This window comes from Mustela nigripes, chromosome 12 (genome assembly GCF_022355385.1).
Source record: "Mustela nigripes isolate SB6536 chromosome 12, MUSNIG.SB6536, whole genome shotgun sequence".
NCBI lineage: Eukaryota > Metazoa > Chordata > Mammalia > Carnivora > Mustelidae > Mustela > Mustela nigripes.
Genome location: NC_081568.1, coordinates 84,680,510 through 84,705,116, shown reverse-complemented (window position 1 = coordinate 84,705,116; position 24,607 = coordinate 84,680,510). Strand labels below are relative to the sequence as shown.

At 39.7% G+C, this 24,607-nt stretch overlaps 1 protein-coding gene across 2 annotated transcripts in view; it reads left to right on the top strand.

Moving 5' to 3' along the window:
* The first annotated feature begins 3,086 nt into the window (after positions 1-3,086).
* Positions 3,087-24,607, top strand: part of PLPP1 (phospholipid phosphatase 1) — a 95,437-nt gene continuing 73,916 nt past the window's right edge. Inside the window, exon 1 of one of the 2 annotated variants that reach the window (XM_059417875.1) lies at positions 3,087-3,171. In XM_059417875.1, coding sequence (XP_059273858.1) covers positions 3,114-3,171 — 58 coding nt within the window. In that variant the 5' untranslated portion in view covers positions 3,087-3,113. The remainder of the gene's footprint in view (positions 3,172-24,607) is intronic. The other variant, XM_059417874.1, reaches the window with a different exon arrangement.

The following is a 24,607-nucleotide window of genomic DNA, read 5'->3' as shown; positions in this document are numbered from 1 at the left end:
GATCACAAGATGGTTGCCATAGCTCTAAATATCATGTTCATGTTCAAAGAAAGTGGAAAGAGAAGGGAAGGGAAGCCAGTCTTTACCTTTGGTCAAGAGAGCAAGAACTTTCACAGAAACCTGCCAGTAGATTTCTGTAACCTAGCTGTTCATAAAGGAAGTGAAATCACAAGCCATAAGTGATTACTATTGAGACTATATAAAGAACTTCTACCCTGGGGCACCTGGGTGGCTCATTGGGTTAAAGCCTCTGCCTTGGGCTCAGGTCATGATCCCGGGGTCCTGGGATTGAGTTCTGGCATTGAGCACCGCATCGGGCTCTCAGCTTGGCAGGGAGCCTGCTTCCTCCTCTCTCTCTGCCTACTTGTGATCTCTGTCAAATAAATAAATAAATAAAAATGGTAAAAAAAAAAAAAAAAAAACTTCTACCCTGGGGTGCCTAGTGGCTCAGTGGGTTAAAGCCTCTGCTTTTCGGCTCAGGGTCCTGGGATTGAGCCCTGCATCAGGCTCTCTGCTCAGATAAATCAACCCAATATAAAAATATGCAAAAGACAGGCCATTGACAAAAGAATCATTTGTGGTAAATAAATTTAGAGAAAGATGCCTAGTCACATTAGTGATCACGGAAATCAAATTATGACTACATTGTGATAACCACTCATTATGACTACATAGTATAATCACGAAATTAACAAAAATGAAGACATCTGAAAAATAAATGTTGAGGGGCACCTGGCTCAGTGGGTTAAGCCTCTGCCTTCGGCTCAGGTCATGATCTCAGGGACCTGGGATGAGCCTCGCATCCCCCTGTCTCCTCAGCAGGGAGTCTGCTCAGCAGGGAGGCAGGCAGAGAGAGAGAGAGCAGGCTCTCTCTCTCAGAGAGCCCCCTCTCTCTCTGCCTGCCTCTCTACTTGTGATCTCTTTGTCAAATAAATAAAATCTTGAAAAAATAAGTAAATGTTGATAAAAATGTGGAATGGTCACTACTGCTAGTGTGGGTGAGGTAAAATGGTACAACCATCTGGGAGTACAGTCTGGGATTTAAAAAACAGGATATGGCTTAATACATCTTAATGGACTTTCTTTTGTTGATCTATTTTTAAAGTTATTAACTGTAACTCCTCCAAAAGGCAAAAAATCTGTTAATATATTAACTGTTTTCTTTACCTCCTTCTAACCTAAGAAAATGTCTTCTGGTGTTGGCAGGGGGATGGGAAAGTACACCTCCCTATGCAGTGTTTCCAGAGCTATCAGGCAAAACACTTACTCCTGCTTTGTGTGCCTGCTGTAAGCCAACATCACAATGTTCATTTAATTACACATCAGTCTTCCTGACGGGGCGGTTGGCTCCTAGAGGGCAAAGATCTTTTCTTGTTCATTTTAGTGTCTCTATAGTGTGCACTGAGTTTGATGTATATCGAGGGACTCAACAAATGCGGAAGGAATGAATGAGTGAATAAAATAAAATTAATCAATAGGGTTTTTTGAATGTTTACTTTTGAAAAGGCGTTTTTAAAAAGATAAATGTTTATTTCAAAATCTGTGTAAATAAAGCATGGTCCCTAGAATATGCCCAGCACACAGTAACAATAAATATGTTTTGAATGAATACCAACTACTTAGCTATCACACATAATTTCAATTTACTGTGGCCTTTCACTCTGGGGACTTTGTACTTTACTCTGGAAGTAAAGAAAGCCATATCAACAATGACACATCTTTTTGTTATAAATTGTTTAAAACTTTTAAAATGATATGCGACAAAAGGTGAAATACAAAATTTACATTTTTTTTTTTTTAAGATTTTATTTATTCATTTGAGAGAGAGAGCGAGCACAAGCAGGGGGAGAGGCAGGAGAGAGGGAGAAGCAGAGTCCCTGCTGAGCAGGGAACTCGACTCGGGACTCCATTCCAGAACCTGAGCTGAAGGTGGACGCTTAACCATCTGAGCCATCCAGGTTAAAGAAAAATGATTTACACTTGTTACAATGGTGAGGGAAACTATTGCTATTGGGGGGTCAAAATTACTACAATAGGAGAAAGAAATTTTGCTTCACTTTGAATACAGTAAAGACAGCTAGGAATTTATAGCCAACAAACAAGCAGAGTGAGGGGGTCAGTGGATGGAAAATTACTATGAAGAAACAGAAAGGCAGGCCAAAGGTGGAGGATCAGTTATTTGATCACGTATCAAAGGCATCAGACAGCAAGGAGCGCGATGACTTAGCAGGATTCGTACTAATTCTGGGTTCAGCCAGACCACACTTGAGGGCCCACCTCGAAGCCTAAGCAAGCAAAAGGCTCACAGGAGCCTAAATAACGCTCGGACAAGTCTCCCCCTGCCTGCCTCAGACCTCTTTATTACCCAATCCTTACGGATAAGGATGGCTGGAAGGGGGCGGGATTGTGGGCCCGGAGCCTAGCTCTCCTTCCCGGCAGCAATAATCCCCGGCCAGGACTCCCGAGACATCCTCCTGCGACCACCACAGGAACGCCGGTCAGAGCGACGCCCCTCGCCTCACACCCGGGGCGCCCCCAACGTCAGCGAGACCGCAGTGCATCCCAATTTAGGGGCGGGGTCCGCAGGTCGGGCGGGGCGGGGCTGGCGGCGCTGATTGGCCAAAGCTCTCGGGCTTGGGGTTCCCGGCCCCGCCCCACCGCCCCATTACTGGCCGTTTAGAGTTCGCTGGGCTCCCCTCAGCCAGCGAGGCCGCAGACTGGCCAGTCCCGCGCTGCCCCGCGGGAGGGGCCGAGCTCACGTTCCTCCTCCCTACCGGTCGCATCCTTAAAGCACGGGTTCCGACGCCCCGCCCGTTGGAGCGGGCTCCGGGATCGGGACAGCTAACCGCCCCGGCAGGCCAGGGCCTACCGAGGAGGGCCCGAGACCACGGAGCAATCGCGGCTGGCACGCGAACGTCTCAGGGCGTGGGAGCTGCGAGGGCAGGGGTCCCCGGCGCCATTGTTGGCCGCCAGCGAGGTCCGGGCGGACCTCGTCTGCCCTCAGAGGCGCTTCTCCCGCCGAGAGGAGGCACAGCGAGGGGCCGTCGCCACCCCGTGGCCCAGTGTCGTGAATCGTGTGCCTCATCTACCGCCCGCGTCGGGCCGCCGGGACCATGTTTGACAAGACGCGGCTGCCGTACGTGGCCCTTGATGTGCTCTGCGTGTTGCTGGGTACGTACGCGCCGCCGGCCCGAGGGGCGTGTGCCCCGGTGGGTACGGGCGTGTGTCTTCTGGGAGGGGACTCGCGGACAGCTGCGGACGGGCGTGGGGGCGGCGTGTGTGCGCCTGACGCGCGCGCCTTTGCTGGGAGAGACTCCGGGCGCCGCTTCCGCAGCCCCGGGATCCCGCTTTGCAGCCTGCACCCGGTCCCCGTGTGACCCCCTCTGTCTGTCTGTCTGTCTCCTGCGGGTGTGCTGAGCTCAGCTCTGCTTGGACGCTGTTCACGCCTCTGCGCTCAGTCGCTTGCTCCTGTCCTCTGTTTCCAGTTCCACTCCCAACAAGAGCGGGGTGGGCTCCTCCCCTCCACGCCGTAGGGAAACCCAGTCACTGGCTTGTCAGGTTCAGGAGCGACACGGAGGTTTGATTCACTGGAGGTTCTCAGTAACAGGCGCCAGTGCCTGGTTTATCTTACTTGTGGGAAGCAGTTTAATTTTTCATCTTTAAAAGGCTAGAACGTTCCTAATTAGAAGGTGTTACCCGGTTGTAAATTGTCACGTTGCCAGTGGGCGTGAGGATGCCAGGTTTCTGCCTATAGGTCCGAGGAAGATTGCCTTTTTGGGTGTGTGTGTTTGGGTGTGTGTGTGTGTGTGTGCGCGCGCTCCAGACCTCTTTCCTTTTCTGTACAGACCTTGCCATGGTGTAGCTTTCCATCTCCAGTGACAGCGCACAAGGAGCACTAGAGGTTCTTTGGCTGCAGCAGATTTGGCGTTGTCTTCCTCATGAAGAGTTCATTTCTGGGGCTGCTGGTTGCCAGGTGCTTCTTTCTTTTGACAAGAAAGAATTGAAGTCATCTGGATGAGGGATAGGCTTTGGAAGGAAACTTTCATCTTTTTAATATGTATTTTGTAAAAGCAGTATGTTGCGAACTATTTAGATGTTCTTAAAAAAAAAAGAAAGAAAGAAAAGAAAAGAAGATCTGATTGAGGTTTGGGGGGCCTAAACAAGTATGGAAGTAATGGTTCTGGCAAGTTCCTTGGCTGGGGGGAATCTGTGACTTGAGAATCCTAGGTGCAGGTGTGCATAATAGCTTTTCACGGATAAGAAATTCCCCGGGTTTGAATCCCGAATTCCACTTTCCTGCCTCAAACCTGTCCACTTAGGCGCTTGCAGTCTTGCTCAATTCTTAGAAATTCTTCTCTTTGAGGTAAAAATCCCTTTTTATTTTCTATGAAATATCTTTATTGTTGACTAAGACACTTCCTGTAGACCTCCACAGTGAATTTTTGGAGTTAAGTTTAGGAAAGCAAAACAACGTTCAGGAACACTATAGAAACACGAGGAACTTTTTCAGTTGTCAAGACATATTAATAACTATATTAAATGTATTGAATTTGATTTATTGATGATGAAAGGTTTATCTTTGGTAAGGATGATAAATTTCATTTTTGTTTAGATTTGTCTTCCAATGTAGTTTTTAAAAAAACAGTGTTACGTTAGTTTCAGGTGTGCAGTATAGTGACTCAACAATTCTGCATATGACTCCATGATCATCAAAATAAGTGTACTCTTAATCCCCTTCACCTGCTTCACCTATTTCCTCACCCACCTCCCCTTGGGTAAGATGTAAAATTTTAAAATGTACTTTAACCCATACTCACTGTCAGTAGGGCTTCGTTAAGCTTCATTTATGTTTTCGAGAAGGGAGGGGAAAATGGTCAGAAGTAATTTTGATAATTCTAATATATTAGCTAGTACCCTGTCATTGCTGCATATAGTGTACTCTCAGAATTATGTATCAACTTCCTCTTCTCCTATCTTGTGAGAGTTATTCATTTGTAAAACAAATGTCAGGTTTTTTTCTATGGGCCAAGCACTGTATTAGGACAAATGAGACATAATACCACTTTAAGATAGCTAAAGCTAATATTAATAATCACAAAGTCATAAGGTAGACCTATGTATTGTTTGTATGTTTTAAAATTTGCTTATAATGGAAAAACATTACAAACAGTCTTATAAATTATAAGTTCTTCTTGTCTGTGTTTTCAACATGATGCAAATAGTACATAATTATACTACAGAGGTAAGAATAATTTTATTGCTACATTGACCTGACAGTTGCAGGATTTATGATGGTTCCCAAAAGGATACAATTGCGTTTTTTATTTTAGATGTCTTTGATGGTTTTGGAAGGATTTGCTTTGGGGACTTATGGATTAAGTATGTTTTAGAAGAAGATACCTCATCTGTTTGAAACATGTTTTATCTGTTACTGTATTACTCGAGACTCTTTTAAAGTAATTCAGAAGATTTTCATCATGGGCCCAGAATTCCCTTTTCCTAAACAGAAAATGAAGTACTCACTTCTTTTTATTTTCATATAGAAGATGACAGTAGATTTAACAGTATCAGTCCTCGATTACAAACAGCAATGAAAGAGAGCGGTGGGGGAGGAGATAAAGAACTTTTTCATGCTGAGTTTTGGAAGGTAGTACATTTTTAAAAAAGATTTTCATTTATTTATTAGAGAAAGAGAGAGTGCGCTCAAGAGAGAGTACAAGCAGGGGGAGCAACAGGGAGAGGGAGAAGGAGAAGTCGTCTCCCCACTGAGCAGGGAGTCTGATCCTGGCACTCTGGGGTCATGACTTGAGCCAAAGGCAGACGCTTAACTGACTGAGCTACCCAGGTCCCCTGGAAGGCAATACCTTTTGATAGCAAATTCACCTTTTTATTGGAGTGTAAGGGTTATTTTAAATTTGGTTTTTATTCACTTTACTGACAGCAGGAGATTGACACCCTAAAATTAGGGGTTATCAACTTGGCATTAACTTTATTCATTTTCTGTGGAGAATATACAGGTAAGAGTTAACTATACCAACAAAAAGATGATTAAACACTTCTTAAGTACAGGGTTATGTGAAAGTGATTCATAATTACAATGTGAATATGTTCCAGGTTCTGTTAATGACCACTCCAACATCATACAGTGTATCCATTTTAATATGATGATGCTACATGATTTTGCTACGTGACTACTTTATAATTTTATGGAGTGTGATGTCTGTTGAAGTGATCATTAAACATGTGTTTTTTTGGTTTGTGTGTATGTACATTTGTGCCCCTCCATCATCTTTATTATTATAAAACATGAATTCTCCATCTGATATACCCAGGTGATTAGTTCCTTCAGTGGATGTGGTAAGTTCTTAGAAAAGGAGTCAGGATTTTGAGAGATGGTATGTATTTGAAATGGAACATAGTCTTGCCATCTTTCTCTGGCTTTTTTGATGATGAGTTCTATCATTATAGATAAGGCTGGCTATAAGCATGTGAGCATACAAGAAAAGCTGCTCTATAGGAAATGATAGTGGGCTGGTGTGAAAGGAACAGTGTTTTTGCCTGGTGTTAAATGGTGTCCTGAATAAAACTTACTATTGTTTAATTATTGAGAGTCATTCCAGATTTTATCCACTATGGCATAAGGCTGCCAGTCAGTGGACACTGAGTCCACTGATTCAGTGGCACACTGGTTGAAGGCTGATTCTGCCAGGTCCATGGTAGGTGCTAGGGATACAAAGATGAGTAAGAGAGTTCTTGCTCTAAGGGAGATCAGGGTCTAATGAAGAACAAACAAACAGGTTACGGTATATCGTGGTAAGCATAATAATGGAGGTATGAATAAGTACCCTTTGAGTTCAGAGAAGGGAGTTATCTTAGACCTGATCCATTATAAACTAATGGTTTGTTTATCCTTAGTGATGCAGAAATGACAAAAGTTTCCTGGAATCCTTTTTTTTTTTTTTTCTTCCTCAACTTGATGCAAGGCAGTAGTGACCCAAGTAAGTACCCTATGTTGATGACTTTTTTGTCTTGAATGGTGTCTTGAAGATTTAGGTGTAACTGGTGTCCCATGGTGTCTTGAAGATTTAGGTGTAACTGGAAAAAACTTTTTATATGCTTGTGTTTTGCTATGTGGCAGTCATTTGGAATACCTTTTTTGGGCTCCATATTCTTCTTTGCCCCTCCACCTCTGTTCACCTTGCTCTGTGCTCTGGGAAGCATGCAAATTATATGGGCTCTATCAACTGACCTCTTATTTTATGATTTCTGTTTGGTTTTGGCTGATGGTATATCAGTAGAGGCATGGAATAGCCAGTTCTCTCCTGCTGGATTTGTGTTGCTAGAGCTGTTGTGTGATTTTGTGAATAGGTCTCAGCTTCTCTCAATGGCCCTCTCTGCCAGCCAGCTCCAGTTACAGATCTTTTTGGGTTCTGGTAACCCCGTAATTGCCCCTTAGCCCTAATGATGATAATGGCCTCCTGATGTTGGTAGCTTGGGAGTATTCCACCATCTCTTGCTACTTTACCTAAATCCTGCCTATACTTATAAAGATGATTCATTAAATTCTGTTGAATACCTTCTTTTGACTGTGTTTGTGGTTTGTTGGTTGATTTTTGGTTGGGACCCTACTAATGACATTCATACATGTCCAAAACAGATTTGACATAGCTTCCCTTTCTGCACTTAACACCTTTTACAGCTGCTCTTTATAGCAGGTGCAAACAGAAGCTCATGGTTTCCAAGGTCATAGTTTCCTTAACAAGCTCCAAATGTGGTACGAACATTCTGCTAAATCAGAATCAGTAGATTAAGAATAAAATCTGGCAGCAAAGAGCTGGCAGCCAATAGTAGGTGTTTGTAGAATCCCTGTTACTTGTTCTTCCTCAAATCTATCTCAAATACTGATACCATATGTTGTTGCCATGACACTGGCATCATTCTGCCCCTTAAGTATTACCCCTGAGGAGTGGTCTCTTTCTTGTCTCTCAGTTTGGGCCTGTTTCTCAAGGAAAAAACAGTAAGTATTTAGTGAAAGATTTTCATTTGGTAAATAGTCTGCAGTATTTTGTGCCTTCCCTTTTTTCCTGATGTTTGTTTGTTCCTTCATTCATTATTGAGCATGTATTTGTTTAGTATCTGCTGGTGCTTGGCATTGTGTTGAATGCTGAAGATAAAAATAAGTAGATCAATACATAAATTGGACATAATGCTTATCCTGGTTGCTAGCCATTTCAACCTCCATTAACTTTTATTAAGCAAACTTCTTTTCCTTCTGATGAAAGTTTACTGGGTTTCTCTTTTTTATAAAAAACTTTCTCTTTCCTCCAAGCCACAGTGAAAAGGAAATCATCTCAGAAACTGAACAAAGTGGGTGCCTAGGTGGCTCAGTCATTAGGCATCTGCCTTCGGCTCCAACCATGGTCCCAGGATCCTGGGATTGAGTCCCACATCAGGCTCCCTGCTTGGCGGGAGGCCTGCTTCTCCCTCTCCTACTCCCTCTGCTTGTGTTCCTTCTCTCGCTGTGTCTCTCTTTGTCAAATAAATAAATAAAATCTTTGGGGAAAAAGAATGAACAAAGATTTGTTAAGCTGGCATATTCTTGAGTTAGACTAGAGTCCTGTTGCAGGCCTTTTCTACATTTAAGTGGCCGGTTTTGAATAAAAGCAGAGGCCTGGAAGAAAATGCTATCATTTGGCTCCAGTTGGCTTTGTACACTTGAGCTTTAACTTAAACTTACCTTGCTTGTGGAAATGTTCAGAGAATGTTCTTCTCTATAGAGTTTATGAAATGTAAATTCTTCCTTATATTCACTTTGAATTACATCCTTTTGGAAACTTCTGGGCATGCTGTGGATCTTGATTAATCTTTTTCTTGTTTAGTCATTTTTTGGGAGCTCTACCAAAGTTTCCTATCTGCTCAGTTTGGGGAATTATTCTGATTCTTGTGGATAAAAAATTGAAGTTTACATTGGTATTGTTTACCCTACTAAAAGAAGTTGGAAGAAAGTCACTAACTTCTCAGATTTTAAGTAAGCTGATTAAAATGTAGCTTCCATTTTATGGAAAGGAATTTGGAATGTTAATTGTCCACTTCCTCCTAATTTAGGTAACTTAATTCAGCATTTGGGATAGAAATTACAATCTGTTTAGCAAGCTAATTAGGGATTATATAGACACTGTTTTATTTCTCTTATTCTCTTAAGAAAGCACTCACCATTCAGATAGTACGGACAGTGGTTATAAGTAGCTTTCTTCTTCCATCCTTCTTATTTATTTACCTTATTTTTCATTTTTACTATTTTTTTCCTTCTCTCTTCCTCCTGCTTTCCTTCTCTGCAACCTTCTTACTGTCTAGGTTTGTTTTGTTTTTTAAAGATTTATTTATTTGACAGACAGAGATCACAAGCAGGCAGAGAGGGATGGGGGGAAGCAGGCTCCCCACTGAGCAGAGAGCCCCATGTGGGGCTCTATCCCAGGACCCTGGGATTACGACCTGAGCTGAAGGCAGAAGTTTTAACCCACTGAGCCACCCAGGTGCCCATTATTCACTGAATGCCTAAATGAGCCTTTGGTAAATGTCTTACATAAACTTATGCAGTCTTTACAAAATTCTGAGGTTTTAGCTTCATTTTATGTCATAGCAATGGCATAAGAAATAGGTAGAAAAATAAAACGAAAGCCATGGATCTCAAATAGCTCTTACTTACTGTGGAAGACAGACTCATAAGAAATAGTGGCAATACTGTCTAGGTTAAAATTGAGATGGCTTAAACAGAGTTTATTTTTTTTTTTTCTTCCTGAAACTAGTCTTACATTGGGAATGACTTGTTCTTTATAAACTGTAAGTTTCTCTTTTTCTTTAAAATAATAGAGAGGTAACATAGTCTAGTGATGGACTCTTTTTTTTTTTTTTTTAAGATTTTATTTATTTGACAGAGATCACAGGTAGTCACAGAGGCAGGTGGAGAGAGAGGAGGAAGCAGGCTCCCTGTTGAGCAGAGAGCCCAATGCAGGGCTCCATCCCAGGACCCCAAGATCATGACCTGAGCCAAAGGCAGAGGTTTTAACCCACTGAGCCACCCAGGCCCCTGTGAGACTCTTGATATACATTGCTTAGGTTCACATTTCATTTCCTCTCTTTACTAGTTTTGTGACCTTGGGCAATTTTCTTCTTTGTGCCTCTTCCTAAGAATAGCACCTACTTTATATATGGTTCTAAGGCTAAAGTAAGTCAATTTGTAAAAAGCTTAGAGCAGTGCCTTGCACTTCGTGCAGGATGTTTGTCAAATAAGATTAATCCTCTCTAATCCTACCAACTATAACATAATTTTAATAGAAATAACATCAACTAATTTTGTGTTAGGGACAAAAAACAGTCACAAACTTTGAAACATTTCCCATGAATACTCATGGAATGTCTTTGAAGCTTATAGAGCAACTTGAAATAATAATGTTATCAGTCATGTGTAAAAACCACATATACAATTTCCAAGTAGTGGTAATCCCAACAATGGTGGAAACTGATCTGTGTAGGTTGTGTTAGAGAATAATTAAACAAATAGAAAAACTTTACATATTCATAAATCCTGAATTTCAGCTTAATCAAGAAAATGGAGTTAGCTGTATTCTGTGCCACCTTCACTGTTTTTATTGCCCAAGCCATGAGAATGGTCACTCCTCATATAAAAGTAAACTTCATTAAAAAAAATGGACATTAATTGTACATCCTCGTTTGTGTAAATTCTGTTATTTGGATTCTCAGCAATTAAGTGGACAGCAAAGAAAAAAATGTTGTGTAATACTTCTCCATACTCTCCACTCCCTCTTACTCACTTCCCCATATCCTCTTTTCCCTCTCACTCTTGCTTTTTTCAACCAGATAGTTATTTCAATGTATTTTAATCTGAAATTGTTTTTTTGATGTGTGTGTGTGTGTGTGTGTGTGAGAGAGAGAGAGAATAATGCTAGGTTTTTAAAAATATTGGGCTTCACATTATCTTTATTAAGTGAGCACCCATTATGTATTTAATACAATGTTAGGAGCAGTAAATGCCATTGTGAAGAAGGTAATGTCTTCAATCTTTAAGAAAATTATAGATGTTTGTAAATGCCACAAAAGAATTAAAACAAGGTTAGAAGAGAGTGAGATGGTGGAGGGTGGCAATCTAAAGGAAGTCTTCTCTGAGGAGGGGATATCTGAACTGGCCATGGAGGAACTGGAAGAAGTTGATTTTAGGTTTAGGGAAGAGCAGGTGTTGAGAGCCAAACAGCAAAGAGCATTTTGCCACAGGGATTGTAACATTTGTAACAGTGTGACTGGTATATATTATGCATCCATGGTATTCATAATAGTGAATTTTGTAACTTATTTCTAACTCTCAAAGTGGATAATAATAACTCACAGTTATTTAGTGCTTACTAGGCCCTGTGTGGCCTGTAAAGTCTCTTAACCACTTGATCAGAGACAGTAGCTTGGTCATCCCCATTCTGTAGATGATAGAACTGAGGTATAGAATAATTGGGAAACTCTCCCAAGGGAACCCAGCTAAGAGGTGGTACAGTCAGGATTTGGGGAATGTATTTTTAAGGATTATAGGTTTTTTTTTTTTTTTTAAGATTTTATTTATTTTATTTGACAGAGAGAGAGATCACAAGTAGGCAGAGAGGCAGGCAGAGACAGGAAGCAGGCTCCCTGCTGAGCAGAGGGCCCGATGCGGGGCTCAATCCCAGGACACTGAGATCATGACCTGAGCCGAAGGCAGCGGCTTTAATCCACTGAGCCACCCAGGCGCCCCAAGGATTATAGGTTTTGAATGTGGATTCACTGGTCCAGATTTAGGAAAAGTGCTAATAAGTGGAGAAGTTGAGGAAGGAGAGGTTAGGGGATTAGTTGATTCTAGAAACAATCATTATTTTTAGGTAGCCTAATTGTTTTATGGCCATCTGAATTCAGTATGATGTGACTTCAGAGTCTATTTTGACTTATGATATTTTGAACATGTGCCTGCTGTCCAAAGGGGCAATTTAATTTTTCATAACTCAAACTCCTGATTAGGACTAAGAGTTTGCCAGGAGAGTATCTCGTACTGGAAGATGTAACTAATTTGCCCTGTTTGGTAACATACCCACAGATTTTTCTTTCAGATAGCTTTGTCCTGGGCATTTCTGTACGGGAAAGGAAGACCTTTGTCCTTCACTGTACTTCATGTGAGTCATGTGTGAGAGAGTTCAGAGTCACCTTTCTAGTTCATTCCAGCAGATATAGTTAGAATCACATGATTTAGTTCTCAGTGATCATTGCTTGGAAATGTTTCCTGAGTCTTTTTCAGGGTGGGGTGCCTAGGAAAATGACATATAGGAAATATGTACTGGATGAGCTCTTGAGTTAATTGGCAGCTTGTTAAGCCAGGTTCTGCCTTGCCTTTTGGTACATTTACATCAGCACTAAGAGAGATGGGTTGGCTGCTTAGGTGCTCTGGGGTAAGTGATGAAAAGTGAAGAAAACCATTATTCACTGAATGTCTAAATGAGCCTTTGGTAAATGTCTTACATAAACTTATGCAGTCTTTACAAAATTCTGAGGTTTTAGCTTCATTTTATGTCATAGCACTGGCACAAGAAATAGGTAGAAAAATAAAACGAAAGCCATGGATCTCAAATAGCTCTTAGTTACTGTGGAAGACAGACTCATAAGAAATAGTGGCAATACTGTCTGGTAAGTTGAGTGCTGGATAGGTTTTTGCTTTGAAGTTTACTAAGTTTACTAAGACAGGGTCTCACTGGAGAGGTATACAGAGCCTTGAAAATAGAGATCGGTAGGTATTTTAATGAAGTCTATCTATATTTCAAAATGATTTCTCCTGAGATGTTTGCTTTTATCCTCTGGCAGAGATAATGTATACCTTCGGGAACATTACTTTTGGCTAGTGCTAAATAATGTAAGTAATTTCTGTAGACAGTTGAGGCCCCATCTGTATTAACTGGGTGAAGACATAGGAGGTGGGTGCTTAGAAAGTGTGTGGCACATGGTAGGTATTCCAGTATTTGCCACATGAATGTATAGGCAATGTATTTGAGTCAGCCACTCTTTTGGGTTTGAATTTTAGCTCTGTTACTAACTCTATGATATTGGGCAGGTCGCTTCAACTCTTGAATGAGTTTTGTCATCTAATGAGGAAAAAGATGCTAATAGTGCATTCCTCCTATTGCTGTGAAATTAGATGAGATAATGTATGAGACAATGCCTAGTGAAGTGTTTAGCATAGTTCTGGCCTGTGCTGTTGTTATCATTCTTTTTTTTTTTTTTTTTTTAAGATTTTATTTGTTTATTTGACAGAGAGAAATCACAAGTACACTGAGAGGCAGGCAGAGAGAGAGAGAGAAGGAAGCAGGCTCCCTGCTGAGCAGAGAGCCCGATGCGGGACTGGATCCCAGGACCCTGAGATCATGACCTGAGCCGAAGGCAACGGCCCAACCCACTGAGCCACCCAGGCGCCCTGTTGTTATCATTCTTAAATTAATAAACCAATTTGGTGCCACTGACCGGGTCTGTTACGCAAATTTGATGTGACATGGTATTGACTTTTCTTTTGGAACCTTATTTAGTGTAGTTCTAGTTTCAGCCTAAAGAGCATGGGAATCTGGTTCATATTTCATTTTTTAGTGCCCAGATCATTTTGGGAAATGTTTCAATTATTTCTAACCTATTTCTTTCTGCTATCAAATACCTCAGTAAGATCTTCTAATTTTACTTTTAGGTGAATGGTATTCCTATAGGTACCCAAATGAATGTTTGTGCTTGGAGAGAGATTAGTAAAATAGAAATAGGTGTGTGAGCTAGTAATGGCATGGTTTGGATAGTGGTAACTTCTCTTGGTTCTCAGTTCCTAAAACATGAAGGTTTTTTATGTCTTAAATATAAACTGGTTAAGAGCTAACTTGTAGTTCAGGTTGAAGGAGCTAAACATAAGCTGTTCTCATTGTAACTTCTTTTTATCAGTAAGAATTTATCCTTTCTTTCCATAGAGTTTAAGAAGAAGATGTATGTAGTGGTCACACCCATCTGCAGTGTTCTGGGATAGCCCAATTTTAGCTGTTAACCTTCTGCATAAAGGCAGTTTACTAAGTGTATGTCTAAATGTAATTAAAAAATCATACTTTTATAATATTAACTCTAAACCTATTATTAAAAAACACAATTTTTAAAGCAATATCCCAATTTGATTGGAAAATGTACCTAACATAGTTATGCAGTTTAACAAAAGCAAGTGACATTTATTTTTATTTTTTTCAAATGGCATGGATAAGAGAAAGGAATTTTAAAAGGGCAGTTTTCGGAATATGTATTGTTTCTGACCCACTGCTCGAGTTGGCCAAAAGGTTTTGTTAAACTTTGATGTTATCAAAACTTGTTAGGCAGGTTATGGGTAATATTCAACTTTATAACTAGTGTTGGATATCTACATTAATACTAACTTTATGTACCACTATATGAGTGAGATTCTAAGTGCTGCCATTGAAGATAGCCTAATTATGAACCAAATGTAATAACAAGTAAATTACCTTTATGGAGATGTTTTTATGTGGACTTTCTCCTTTGCTTAGGATATGATGTCATGGATGTTTTCCAGTAGTGCAATTTCTTTATGTAACTATTAAAATAGTTCAGAGTGTGATCTAATAATTAAAGCCTTTGGCTTGGAAATCAAATTCTGGTCTTGCTTCTGCTACTCTCAGTGATCACATGGGCAGGATCTCATGGGCTGCTTCATTTATTCATGTGTACTTTATAATGAGAATAATAGCTGCCTATATATATCTCAGGATTGTAGTGGTAAGCAAACCTTGCTATTAAGAAGAGTCAGTTGCTACATAATATATTAGAACAGAGACACTAGGGGACTTATAGTAGGAAGACAGAACACATAGTATTCAAGGGGTTGTTTTGAGCAACTGGAAGAAACCTATAGGTGATCAGTTATAAGTCTAATCTAGTCAAGAATGAGGTGAGTGTTCTCAGCAGAAAGTAGGAAAAAGGTGTAAAGTGTTTAGGAAGTAGTGATGGGCCTTGATACAAAGTAATCAAAGTAATCAAAGTAATACAGGCCCCCTGCTTGAATTTTCTCTTTTGCCATACTTAGGTACACAGTTTTATCAGTGACCAAGTGGCTCATGAAATCTTGCAACTAGTTTATTATTCCTGTATCAGTCATACTGTAAGAAATGGGGGACATGTGCTATCTTGAAAAGCCAATGTAAAATATAATTTGGTCAGACTAACTGAAATTTCAGTGAAGGGAGATTTTGATTTTTTTTTTTTTTTTAGATTAATGTTTGGGGGCACCTGGGTGGCTTAGTGGGTTAAGCCTCTGCCTTTGGCTCAGGTCATTATCTCAGGGTACTGGGATCAAGTCCCACATTGGGCTTTCTGCTCAGTGGGGAGCCTGCTTCCTCCTCTCTCTCTCTCTGCCTGTCTCTCTGCAAGAGATCTCTCTTGTGATCTCTCTCTGTCAAATAAATAAATAAATTCTTTTTAAAAAGATTAATGTTTGCCTACCATTTAATTAAAAAGGGAAAGAAACCACAGTTTTAACCAAGTCTGATGAATATCAGGAGGTTATTGTATCAACAGCAATTTGTCTTCTGTGAAGTCTGTCAGATTCTTTTGGTGAAGATCTGATGCACCAAGGGAATCTCTTCTAACCTTGTAATTTGCTTGTGCTATGTTCTGTTCCATTGACCTGCTGGATAATAAACATGACCTGCTGGATAATAAACTCTTTGAAGTAGAGTGATTGCATTATCTGAGATTGTGTTTCTGTTTTCCTCAGTACAGACTAGTTCATTAGCCAATTAGTGATTAAAATGGTGAGACCTCAATGTTACTGTGTAGCTGTAGCTGTCCAACTGATTTATGTAGGCCATATTGGGGTATAGATACTATTGAACAGTTAAGGATTTCATCTACTCTCTAGACATGGAAACTCAAGACCCATTAAAAATATAGCAGAATTAAAATTCCATGGCCAAAGTTGTAAGAAAATCTTGACAAAATTGAGTCCCATTTGAGAGCATATTTTTTGCTTGCTAATAACTTAAAAAGTTATTAAATTTAAAGGCACTGAGCTATTCAATACTCATTACTGAAATTTGAAACTCAAGTGAGCCTCTAGAGCCTAAAGGCACTGATGTGGGCTTTTTTTTTACTTTACTTAAATTTAAAAAAAAATTTAATTTCAGTTAGCAAACGTACAGTAGTACATCATTAGTTTCAGATGTAGTGTTCAATGATTCATCAGTTGCATGTAACACCCAGTGCTCATCGGAAATAAATTACTTCTAATAAAAAGGGAGTCAAAAAGGAGAGTAGGGAAAAAGGAAACAAGGAAAATGAAGGAAATGAATATTGCTGGATGATCTGTTTTTGCCTCCTAAGAGGAGTTCAGAAGAGGATGAAGCTTCTTTGATAGAAAGGATGAGAGAATTAAAGATGTGCTTCCTAAAGGCCCGAGATTGCTTGCTGCTCAGTAAAGGGATTGTGGTGGAGATTCTGATTTTTCATTTGGAAAAATTTAAGGGTCACATTTATAGTGACTTAAAAAGTAAGGAATTTATCCTTTAGGGTGGTCAATTAATTCAAACTTTGTCTAAGATTTCCTAGGGGAAAAAGTCAGATTACTGAAAAAATGCTGTGTTAGTTACCCATATATCCTGTCTTTGGACTTTTCGTGATTAAGAATGAGCTATTGGGGTGGGAGTCGCCTGCATGGCTCAGTCAGTAAGCATCTGACTTGATCTCAGTCAGGTCCTGATCTCAGGGTTGTGAATTGAAGCCAGCCCCCTCTTTGGGCTCCACACTGGGCATGGAGCTTACTTAAAAAAAAAAAAACCAAAACTTTGTTGAGTATTTTGTAAGTCAAAGTTGTAGTAAAAGTTGACAAGTTTGACATTTTGAACTGTCAGATATAACAAATAATGAAATCTTACAGTTCATACAGGGGCTAGCCATAGGCATATTTCAATGAGTTATCTAAATATAATTCAGGAGAAGGTGTTTATGTAATATGACATACAGACATATTAATATTTATTATAATAAAGGGTGTGAATCATATCTGTGTATTCGTCTTATCTATGCAAAGTACTATTAGGCAAAATAAGAGAAACAGACTGTTATTCCATTTTAAAGAGGTTAGAATGGTTTACTTTGTAATTTCAACAGAACTTTAAAAAAAATTTGTTTTACCAAGATATGAAATAATTTCCATTTATTTTTACTAATGTATAAAAGTTTTTAGAGAATTCTTTTGTATTTATGGGATGCATAAAAAGTTAAGTGTGTGGACACTGGAAACCTACAGGTCTGAGTTTGAATTCCAGTTCTTTCACCTATAATTAAGATAAATCACCAACATTCACAGCTTCAGTTTCTTTATCTGAAAAGGACTGGGTCTTTATCGGTATATTCTCTTTGGCTCACATGTTGTGTGCCACACTTTTTTTTAAAAAAAGATATATCTTTTTTTAAAAAAAAGTGTGGCACACAACATGTGAGACAAATACCTGTGGAATAAACAAATGCCTACTATGTAACTCACATAAGCCAAAGAGAATATACCAATAAAGACCCAGTCCTAGAGCATACTAGCAGGGAGAAGGGCAGAGGGACCAGGAGAAACAAACTCACTTATGAGCAGGGAGCCTGACTCTGACTTGGGGCTGGATCCCAGGACCCTGGGGGATCATGACCTGAACCACAGGCAGATGCTTAACTGTGTGCCACACTCTTAAGCAGAGGAGATTCATGGAATCACACAAATAAATACAAAAATGAATCAGTTAAGTGTTATAAAGGAGAGGGATGGGTATTATGAGGGCTTATAAAAGAGTTTTGAATAGGAGAATATGAGGTAGCTTTTTAAAATGATGAGTTTAGCTATAGGTTAGAGTAAAAGATGGATTAAGGCTGGAAAAGGATGGATTTAGGGAAAGGAATTGAGAGGCAGGGCAGTGGGGTCAAGGGGAAAAGGGAGGGGAAAAATGAAACAAAATGGGACTGGAGAGGGAGACAAACCATAAGAAACTCTTAATCTTAGGAAACAAACTGAGGGTTGCTGGAGGGGAGGGGGATGGGAGATATGGGGTGGCTGGGTGATAGACATTGGGAGGGTATGTACTATGGTGAGTGCTGTGAATTGTGTAAGACTGATGATTCACAGACCTGTACCCCTGAAACAAATAATACGTCACATGTTAATAAATAAATAAAAATTTTTTAAGAAGGCTGTTGAATTAGTCCAAGTGAGATCATGGTAGTGAGACTAAAGAGGTAATGGTGGCGATGGAGAAAGGTGGATAGATCTGAGAATTCTGGGAGGTAAAATGAAAAGATTTTGGTGACATATTGGATGTCTGGAAGTTGGAGATAGTGAGGATAGTTCTGAAGGTTCTGACTTGTTTAATGGATTGTTGTTGATTCCTGCCAGTACTGAGCTGGGGAGCACTAGGAGAGAACCTGATCTGAGATAGGAAGAGGGGTCTGGAAGAGATAATTTTTTAAAAAAATTATTTTTTTGAGAGAGAGGGAGAGACAAACAGCAACAGAGAACAAGAGCGAGAAGAACAAGAGGAGAGGGAGAATGCAGGGCTTGATCCCAGGACTCTGGGATCATGACCTGAGCTGAAAACAAATGCTTAACTGATTGAGCCACCCAGGTGCCCCAGTTCTGGTTTATGTTTAAGGTGCCTTTGAGATTTTGAAGGGGAAATGTCAAGTCCTTGTGTGCATAAATGGGTCTAGAGCTCAGAGGAATGGTCTGACTTTTGAGAGGGAGTCACTGATGTATTAATGGTAATTGAAGTTATGAGGATTGGTGAAATCCCAAATGGGAGTTACAAAGTGAGGAGAGAAGGTTTAAGATGAAGTTTTGAGAAACACTAGACTTTCAGATTGTTGAAAAAAATGAAGAACATCAAGACTGAGAGGGAACACTAAAAGCTGGGAGAATATTCCTGGAAAGCCAAGTGAAGAGAGTGCCCCAAGGAGAGAGTGGTAACAATGTCTGCATTCTCTTGAAAGGTCCAGTAAGATAAAGTCTGAGAAGTGTCTATTGGATTTTGTTACAAAAAGGTCATTGATAATCTCATGTAAGAAAGCAATTTCCATATTGGAGTGCTCTGAAAAGTGGGTATTAGGTGAAAATATGGAAATTGCGGGTATTGGTATTTACTTTAAAATGTTGGGGGGATGTCTGGTTGTCTCAGTTAAGCATCTGCCTTCAGCTCTGGTCATGATCCCAGGATCCTGGGATCCAGCCCTGCCTCAGGCTTGCTCGGTGGGGAGCCTGCTTCTCCCTCTCCCTCTGCTCCCTTCCCGCTGCTTGTGCTCTCTTTCCCTCACTTTCTCTCTCTCTGACAAAATTTAAAAAAATAAAAATCTTAAAAAAAAATGTTGGACTGAGAAAGGAGAATATAGTAGAGAAAATTCCAAGCACAGGCCAGCAGAATCATTTCTGAGAAAGTGAGCAGATCAGTTAGGGCTATCAGCTGACATACTAATGGCCTAAAATAATAGGTTCTCATGGTTACTTATGATATACCAGATGGGGCAAGAATAATCTTGTCAGGTATAGGAATACATTTTATTAAAAAAAAAACAAAAAACAAAAAAACTCCCACGTATATGTGTGTTTTTACACCCAATATGGTACATTGAACTCATGATCAAGAATCGCATTCTGTATCTACTGAGCCAGCCATGAACCCCTAGGAATACCATTTGTATATCAATGGTCCTGTATAGGAATAGTTAAACTCCTCTTGAAGAACCCTCTTTGCTGAGAACAATAGATTACTTCATACCTTTGTTTTCCAAATAACCATTACCAAGTATGGTGGAGTTTGGGATGTGGAGCCTGGCAGACTTGGTTTCAGAAATCTGCTTTGCTATGTATTCTTCTTTTGGGTCACACAGATGGTTATTTCATCCTGCTGAGCTTCAGTTTCTTCCCTTGTGTGATGGAGAGAATTTGGTCTGTGTAATAGATTTGTTAGGAATAAGTGAGAATCTTTACAAATAAAGCACCTGGTACTTAACAAGCACTTAACAAACTAATGCCTGCCTGTCTTTTTTCTTCCCAGGTAGCTGATGTTCATTGTGTAGTTTCATCATTGTATGTTTGCCTTGAAGTAATAATTGGTGGGAATCCTTGCTTCTTCAGCTTATCTTCTGTGTAAAATAACTTGAGTAGTACAAACAAATATTTTTGGGAAAATGGATGTATGATTTGCTACTGCAATAATCATAACCATTAAAAAAGGAATTTTACCAACTTTTTTGGCTTGTGTGCCTTTAAAAAAAATGTGTGTGTGTGTGTGTACGTTAAAACTTACTAATTTCGATGTGCCACTTTGGTGACTTCCTACCAAAGTAAACATTTTTATGTTTTTCTTTTGAGACTCATCTTAGTATAATTTTATTTTAATTTTGAACCCTGGCCAGTTGGCATAATTTCAGAGTAGACGTGATGGATCCACATAAATACTTCTAAGGTTTATATTATACAATATATTTTTTATTGGGAGGGGTACATGAACTGTCAAATGCATTTGTGGTTTCAGGTCTGGATTTTATTTAGTAGGCTATTGAAAATTTTTGATTTGTAATTTTGACTCCTGAGTTATTTCCTACTCATATTTTGAGCACTGAGATAACTAATTTTGTACCAAAATGGTGGAATCAAATAATTCTGATTTCCTTTGTTACTAAAGCAATCTCCCGAAAGGTTTTTAAATCTGCCCCCAACCACCAGTTGGGTGCCTCTTAAGAGGCAGGTATGCATACATTTTTCTAGAAGATGACTGTTCTAGAAATTTTAAAAAGGTATCAGTTTGCCAGCTTTATTCAAGAAACAGTATAATAGTAAACACACAGTTATTTTGTTTTTTTAAGATTTTATTTTTTTATTTGACAGAGAGTGATCACAAGTAGGCAGAGAGGCAGGCAGAGAGAGAGGGGGGGAAGCAGACTCCCTACTGAGCAGACAGCCCAACTTGAGGCTCCATCCCAGGACCTTGGGATCATGACCTGAGCTGAAGGCAGATGCTTAACCGACTGAGCCACCCAGGTGCCCCTCACGGTTGTTATTCTTTGGAATATAGGCCTTCCCACTGTGTGGGAGAAGTTATCTCTTGACCAACTACAATAAGAGAGACTTTGTTGGTTAAGCAAAGCTTGTGGATGGGATTGCTGCAACTGGAAGACTCATTTTATATTTAGAGAAGTAGCTTAACTAGGTGTTCTCAACTGGATACATGACGCTTGGTTTTAAAAGCTTAAATAATACCTAGATAGAATAGGTCATAATTTCTTTAATGACTAAGTAAACTTTTCAAAGAGGAACCTCTTCAAAGAAGAATCTTTCCTTTGATTCACTATCCTAGGTTGTTTTCTGAAATTTGTTGGCCATTGACAAGCCTTTGAAGAAAGCTATCTAAAGTAATGTAGCTGATAATTTGATGAAAGCTTCTTGTGTATGTGTTGCTAGATCTTCCAAGTTTGGTACTTTTTCATTAGAGGCAATAGGCAGAGGGAAAAAATAGGGAATAAGTACCATTTAAGCTCTCTTAATGTGCTTTGTGTTATGTTAGGCACATTACTTGGCTCTTAGTTTACAACTGTTATGGAAGGTATATAAATAGTATTTTTTTGCATTCTCCATATGAGGAAATCCAGCTCAGATAGGTAAGTAATTTGCCCATGCTCCCTTAAGTTTAGTAACTGGCAGAATGCCAGAAGTAAACTCAAGTTAGGTGGGGAAGTCCCAACTCTATGCAGGACCTTACCGTGCCACATCAAAGGAAAGATGTCAGAAGTAGCTAAATAGAAGCTAGAGTAGCAAGTAGATGTTAGCTAGTTGGAAGGTGGGGTCATTGTGTAGAGTGTGGCAAGAGGTTTGAACAGATATGGGGAATAGAGAGTGTGAAATGAGGCTTAAATCAAGAGTGAAATTCACTCTTTTGACATACAGTTCTATGAACTTAGACAATTTATACTTTAGGGTCATGTAACTACTGTACAAGATACAGAACTGATCCGTTGCCCCAAATATATTCCCACATGCTGTTCTTTTGTAGTCACATCCTTCCTCATCCTATATCTCTGGCAACCACTGATTGGTTCTCTATCCTATAAAGTAATATAAATGAAATCAGGCAGTATGTAGCCTTTTGAGTCTGACTTCTTGACTTAGCATAATGCATTTCTAATTAGGCAACCACTAATGATGTAAATGTTACTGTACAATTTTGCTACAGTTTTTGACCTTGAACTCTCAAAATGCTTTTATCATTCCAAATTCCAGTCTCACATAAACAGAATTTTTTTTTTTGGCTGAGAAATGATTATAGTTACAGCTTCAAATATCAAAGAAGCCCAAAATAGATTGCTGATAAGTGCACAGAGGAGAAATTAAAATAGAAGAAAATTAGCCGTCTCTCCCACACCCTATTACGTCAGCCATCTCCTTGCCTTTTGTACATAGAAATCTGCAAGGAAAGTGTGCTACTGTGAACTTTGCCATCTTGAAAAAGAAAGGGAACAACTGTTACCATGAGAGGGTGGAAGGAATATATGTTCCTGGCCAGTTGGCACTGTGTGTCTTTTGGGCAGGGAACAACAGGTGACCAACTTCTTCCTTTCTATTTTTGTTGGTGTATGAATAAATAGGCTGTGTGTGTGTATGTGCATGCATGCATGTAGCAATCTGAGTCCATATTAAAATAACCTGCCATTTTAGTCCTGGATTTCTTTTTTCAAAAACATCTGTTTAAATATATACACAAATTTACTTTGTGTGTCTTGATGAACTAAGAAACTGCAAGGTTGAGTGCATTGTAGGTCATTATTGACAGAAAAGTACAAAAAGTAAAATCCTTCTTTGGTAAATGTCACTTATGAAACCTCCTTTTCTCCCTTTTGTCCCAACTTAAATACAAAATGAAAAAAACCCCAGCAAGATACTTAAGTACTTTTTATAGTAAAACCATAAGCCACAGAAATGTTGTGGTCAGTTCAAGCCGGTGACCAGAGTACAGGTGTTTGTGAAAGCCCAAGGTTGCTCTGTTTCTTGAACTCTTGCCCCGGATACTTCACGTACCATCTCTGTGAATCACACCCAAACACAGTGCTGTCGACCCCTCCTACCTGGTGCAGGGCTCTTTCCACTCTTCCACCTCTATCTTACACAAACTCATCCTTCTGCAGTACAGCTTTCACCAAGCCCTTTCTTGCTCAAGAGCCAGTGTTGGTTTTTTATTTTTTATTGAGACATATCCACGATATTTACCTGGGACAGAACATCCTCACAGTATAGTTTCACTTTGCCCTTTCAGATTTCTGTTATTTCTCAGTGCCTTACTTGAGTTGAATCATTGTGTGTGTGTGTGTGTGTGTGTGTGTGTGTGTGTGTGTTGTCTGGCAACAGTTTGAGCTCAGTGATCAATCTTTAATGCATTTCTAATTCCATTTCCCATTGCAGTTTTTGAGTGTGTTAGTCTCTTTATTCCATTACAGTTGTTTTGATGTTTTTCTCTCTATGAAAACCTCCATTTATCCTTTGGTCTCTGATTTTTTTTAGCAAATGATACTGTTTGCCACTTCAGTTTTTTAAAAAAGATTTATATTACAGAGGGATTATGAGCAAGAGGGACAGAGGAAGAGGGAGAGAGAGAATCTCAAGAAGATTCCATGATGAGCATGGAGCCTGATGCAGGATTTGATCTTAAGAGCCAAAACCTCGAGTCAGATGTTTAACCGATCATGCCACCCAGGTGCCCCTGTTTCCCACTTCATTTAGAAGGATTTAGAGTTAATAAGTACATGTTTGAAACCTGGATCTACCACATATTATCACAGCTGATAGCCAGTAATACACATCTGAGTTTTCCTTTCTCCAGCCCACAACCACCCTGCTGTGGACCTCTCTAAGATCCTCAACTGAAAGGTTGAAGCAGAACCCAGCTTTTCTAGCACCAGCTGGTGTCTGTTCTGAGTGGCCAGTGCTGGTGCAGCATTAGTTGTTAAATATTTTTAATTTCACCCTTATTATATCTATGACTTTAATTAAGTTACTTATCCTTTCTGAGTCATCCTCTCATCTTTAAAATGGGGATAATAATACCTGTTTTACAAGGTGACTTTGTGCATTCATTAAATACTTGTTGAGAGCCTGCCCTCTTTTAAGCACTGACTTAGGTGCTTGGGATAGATCAGGGAACAAAACAAAAAAATTCTTTTCTGATGCAGCTTCTATTCTAGTATTATGAGGATGAAGTGAAAGTTAATGTTAAATATTCAGTATGGTGCCATACGCACAGAGGTACGCACACTGTTTTAGTTCACTAGATTCTTTGCCACGCTTTTCCATCAGGGCCAAAGGGCAGGGGAAGCATGGGAACAGGGAAAAAGGGTGAAGTCGGTACTAGTAACTGGACGTGACTTCCCCAAAGAGGACTTGTGTCCTGACTACATTGCGTAGCAATACAAATGAAATAGGAAGCTTATAATTTTTTTTTTTTGTAAAAAATGCTAGCTAACCTGTTCTTGATGG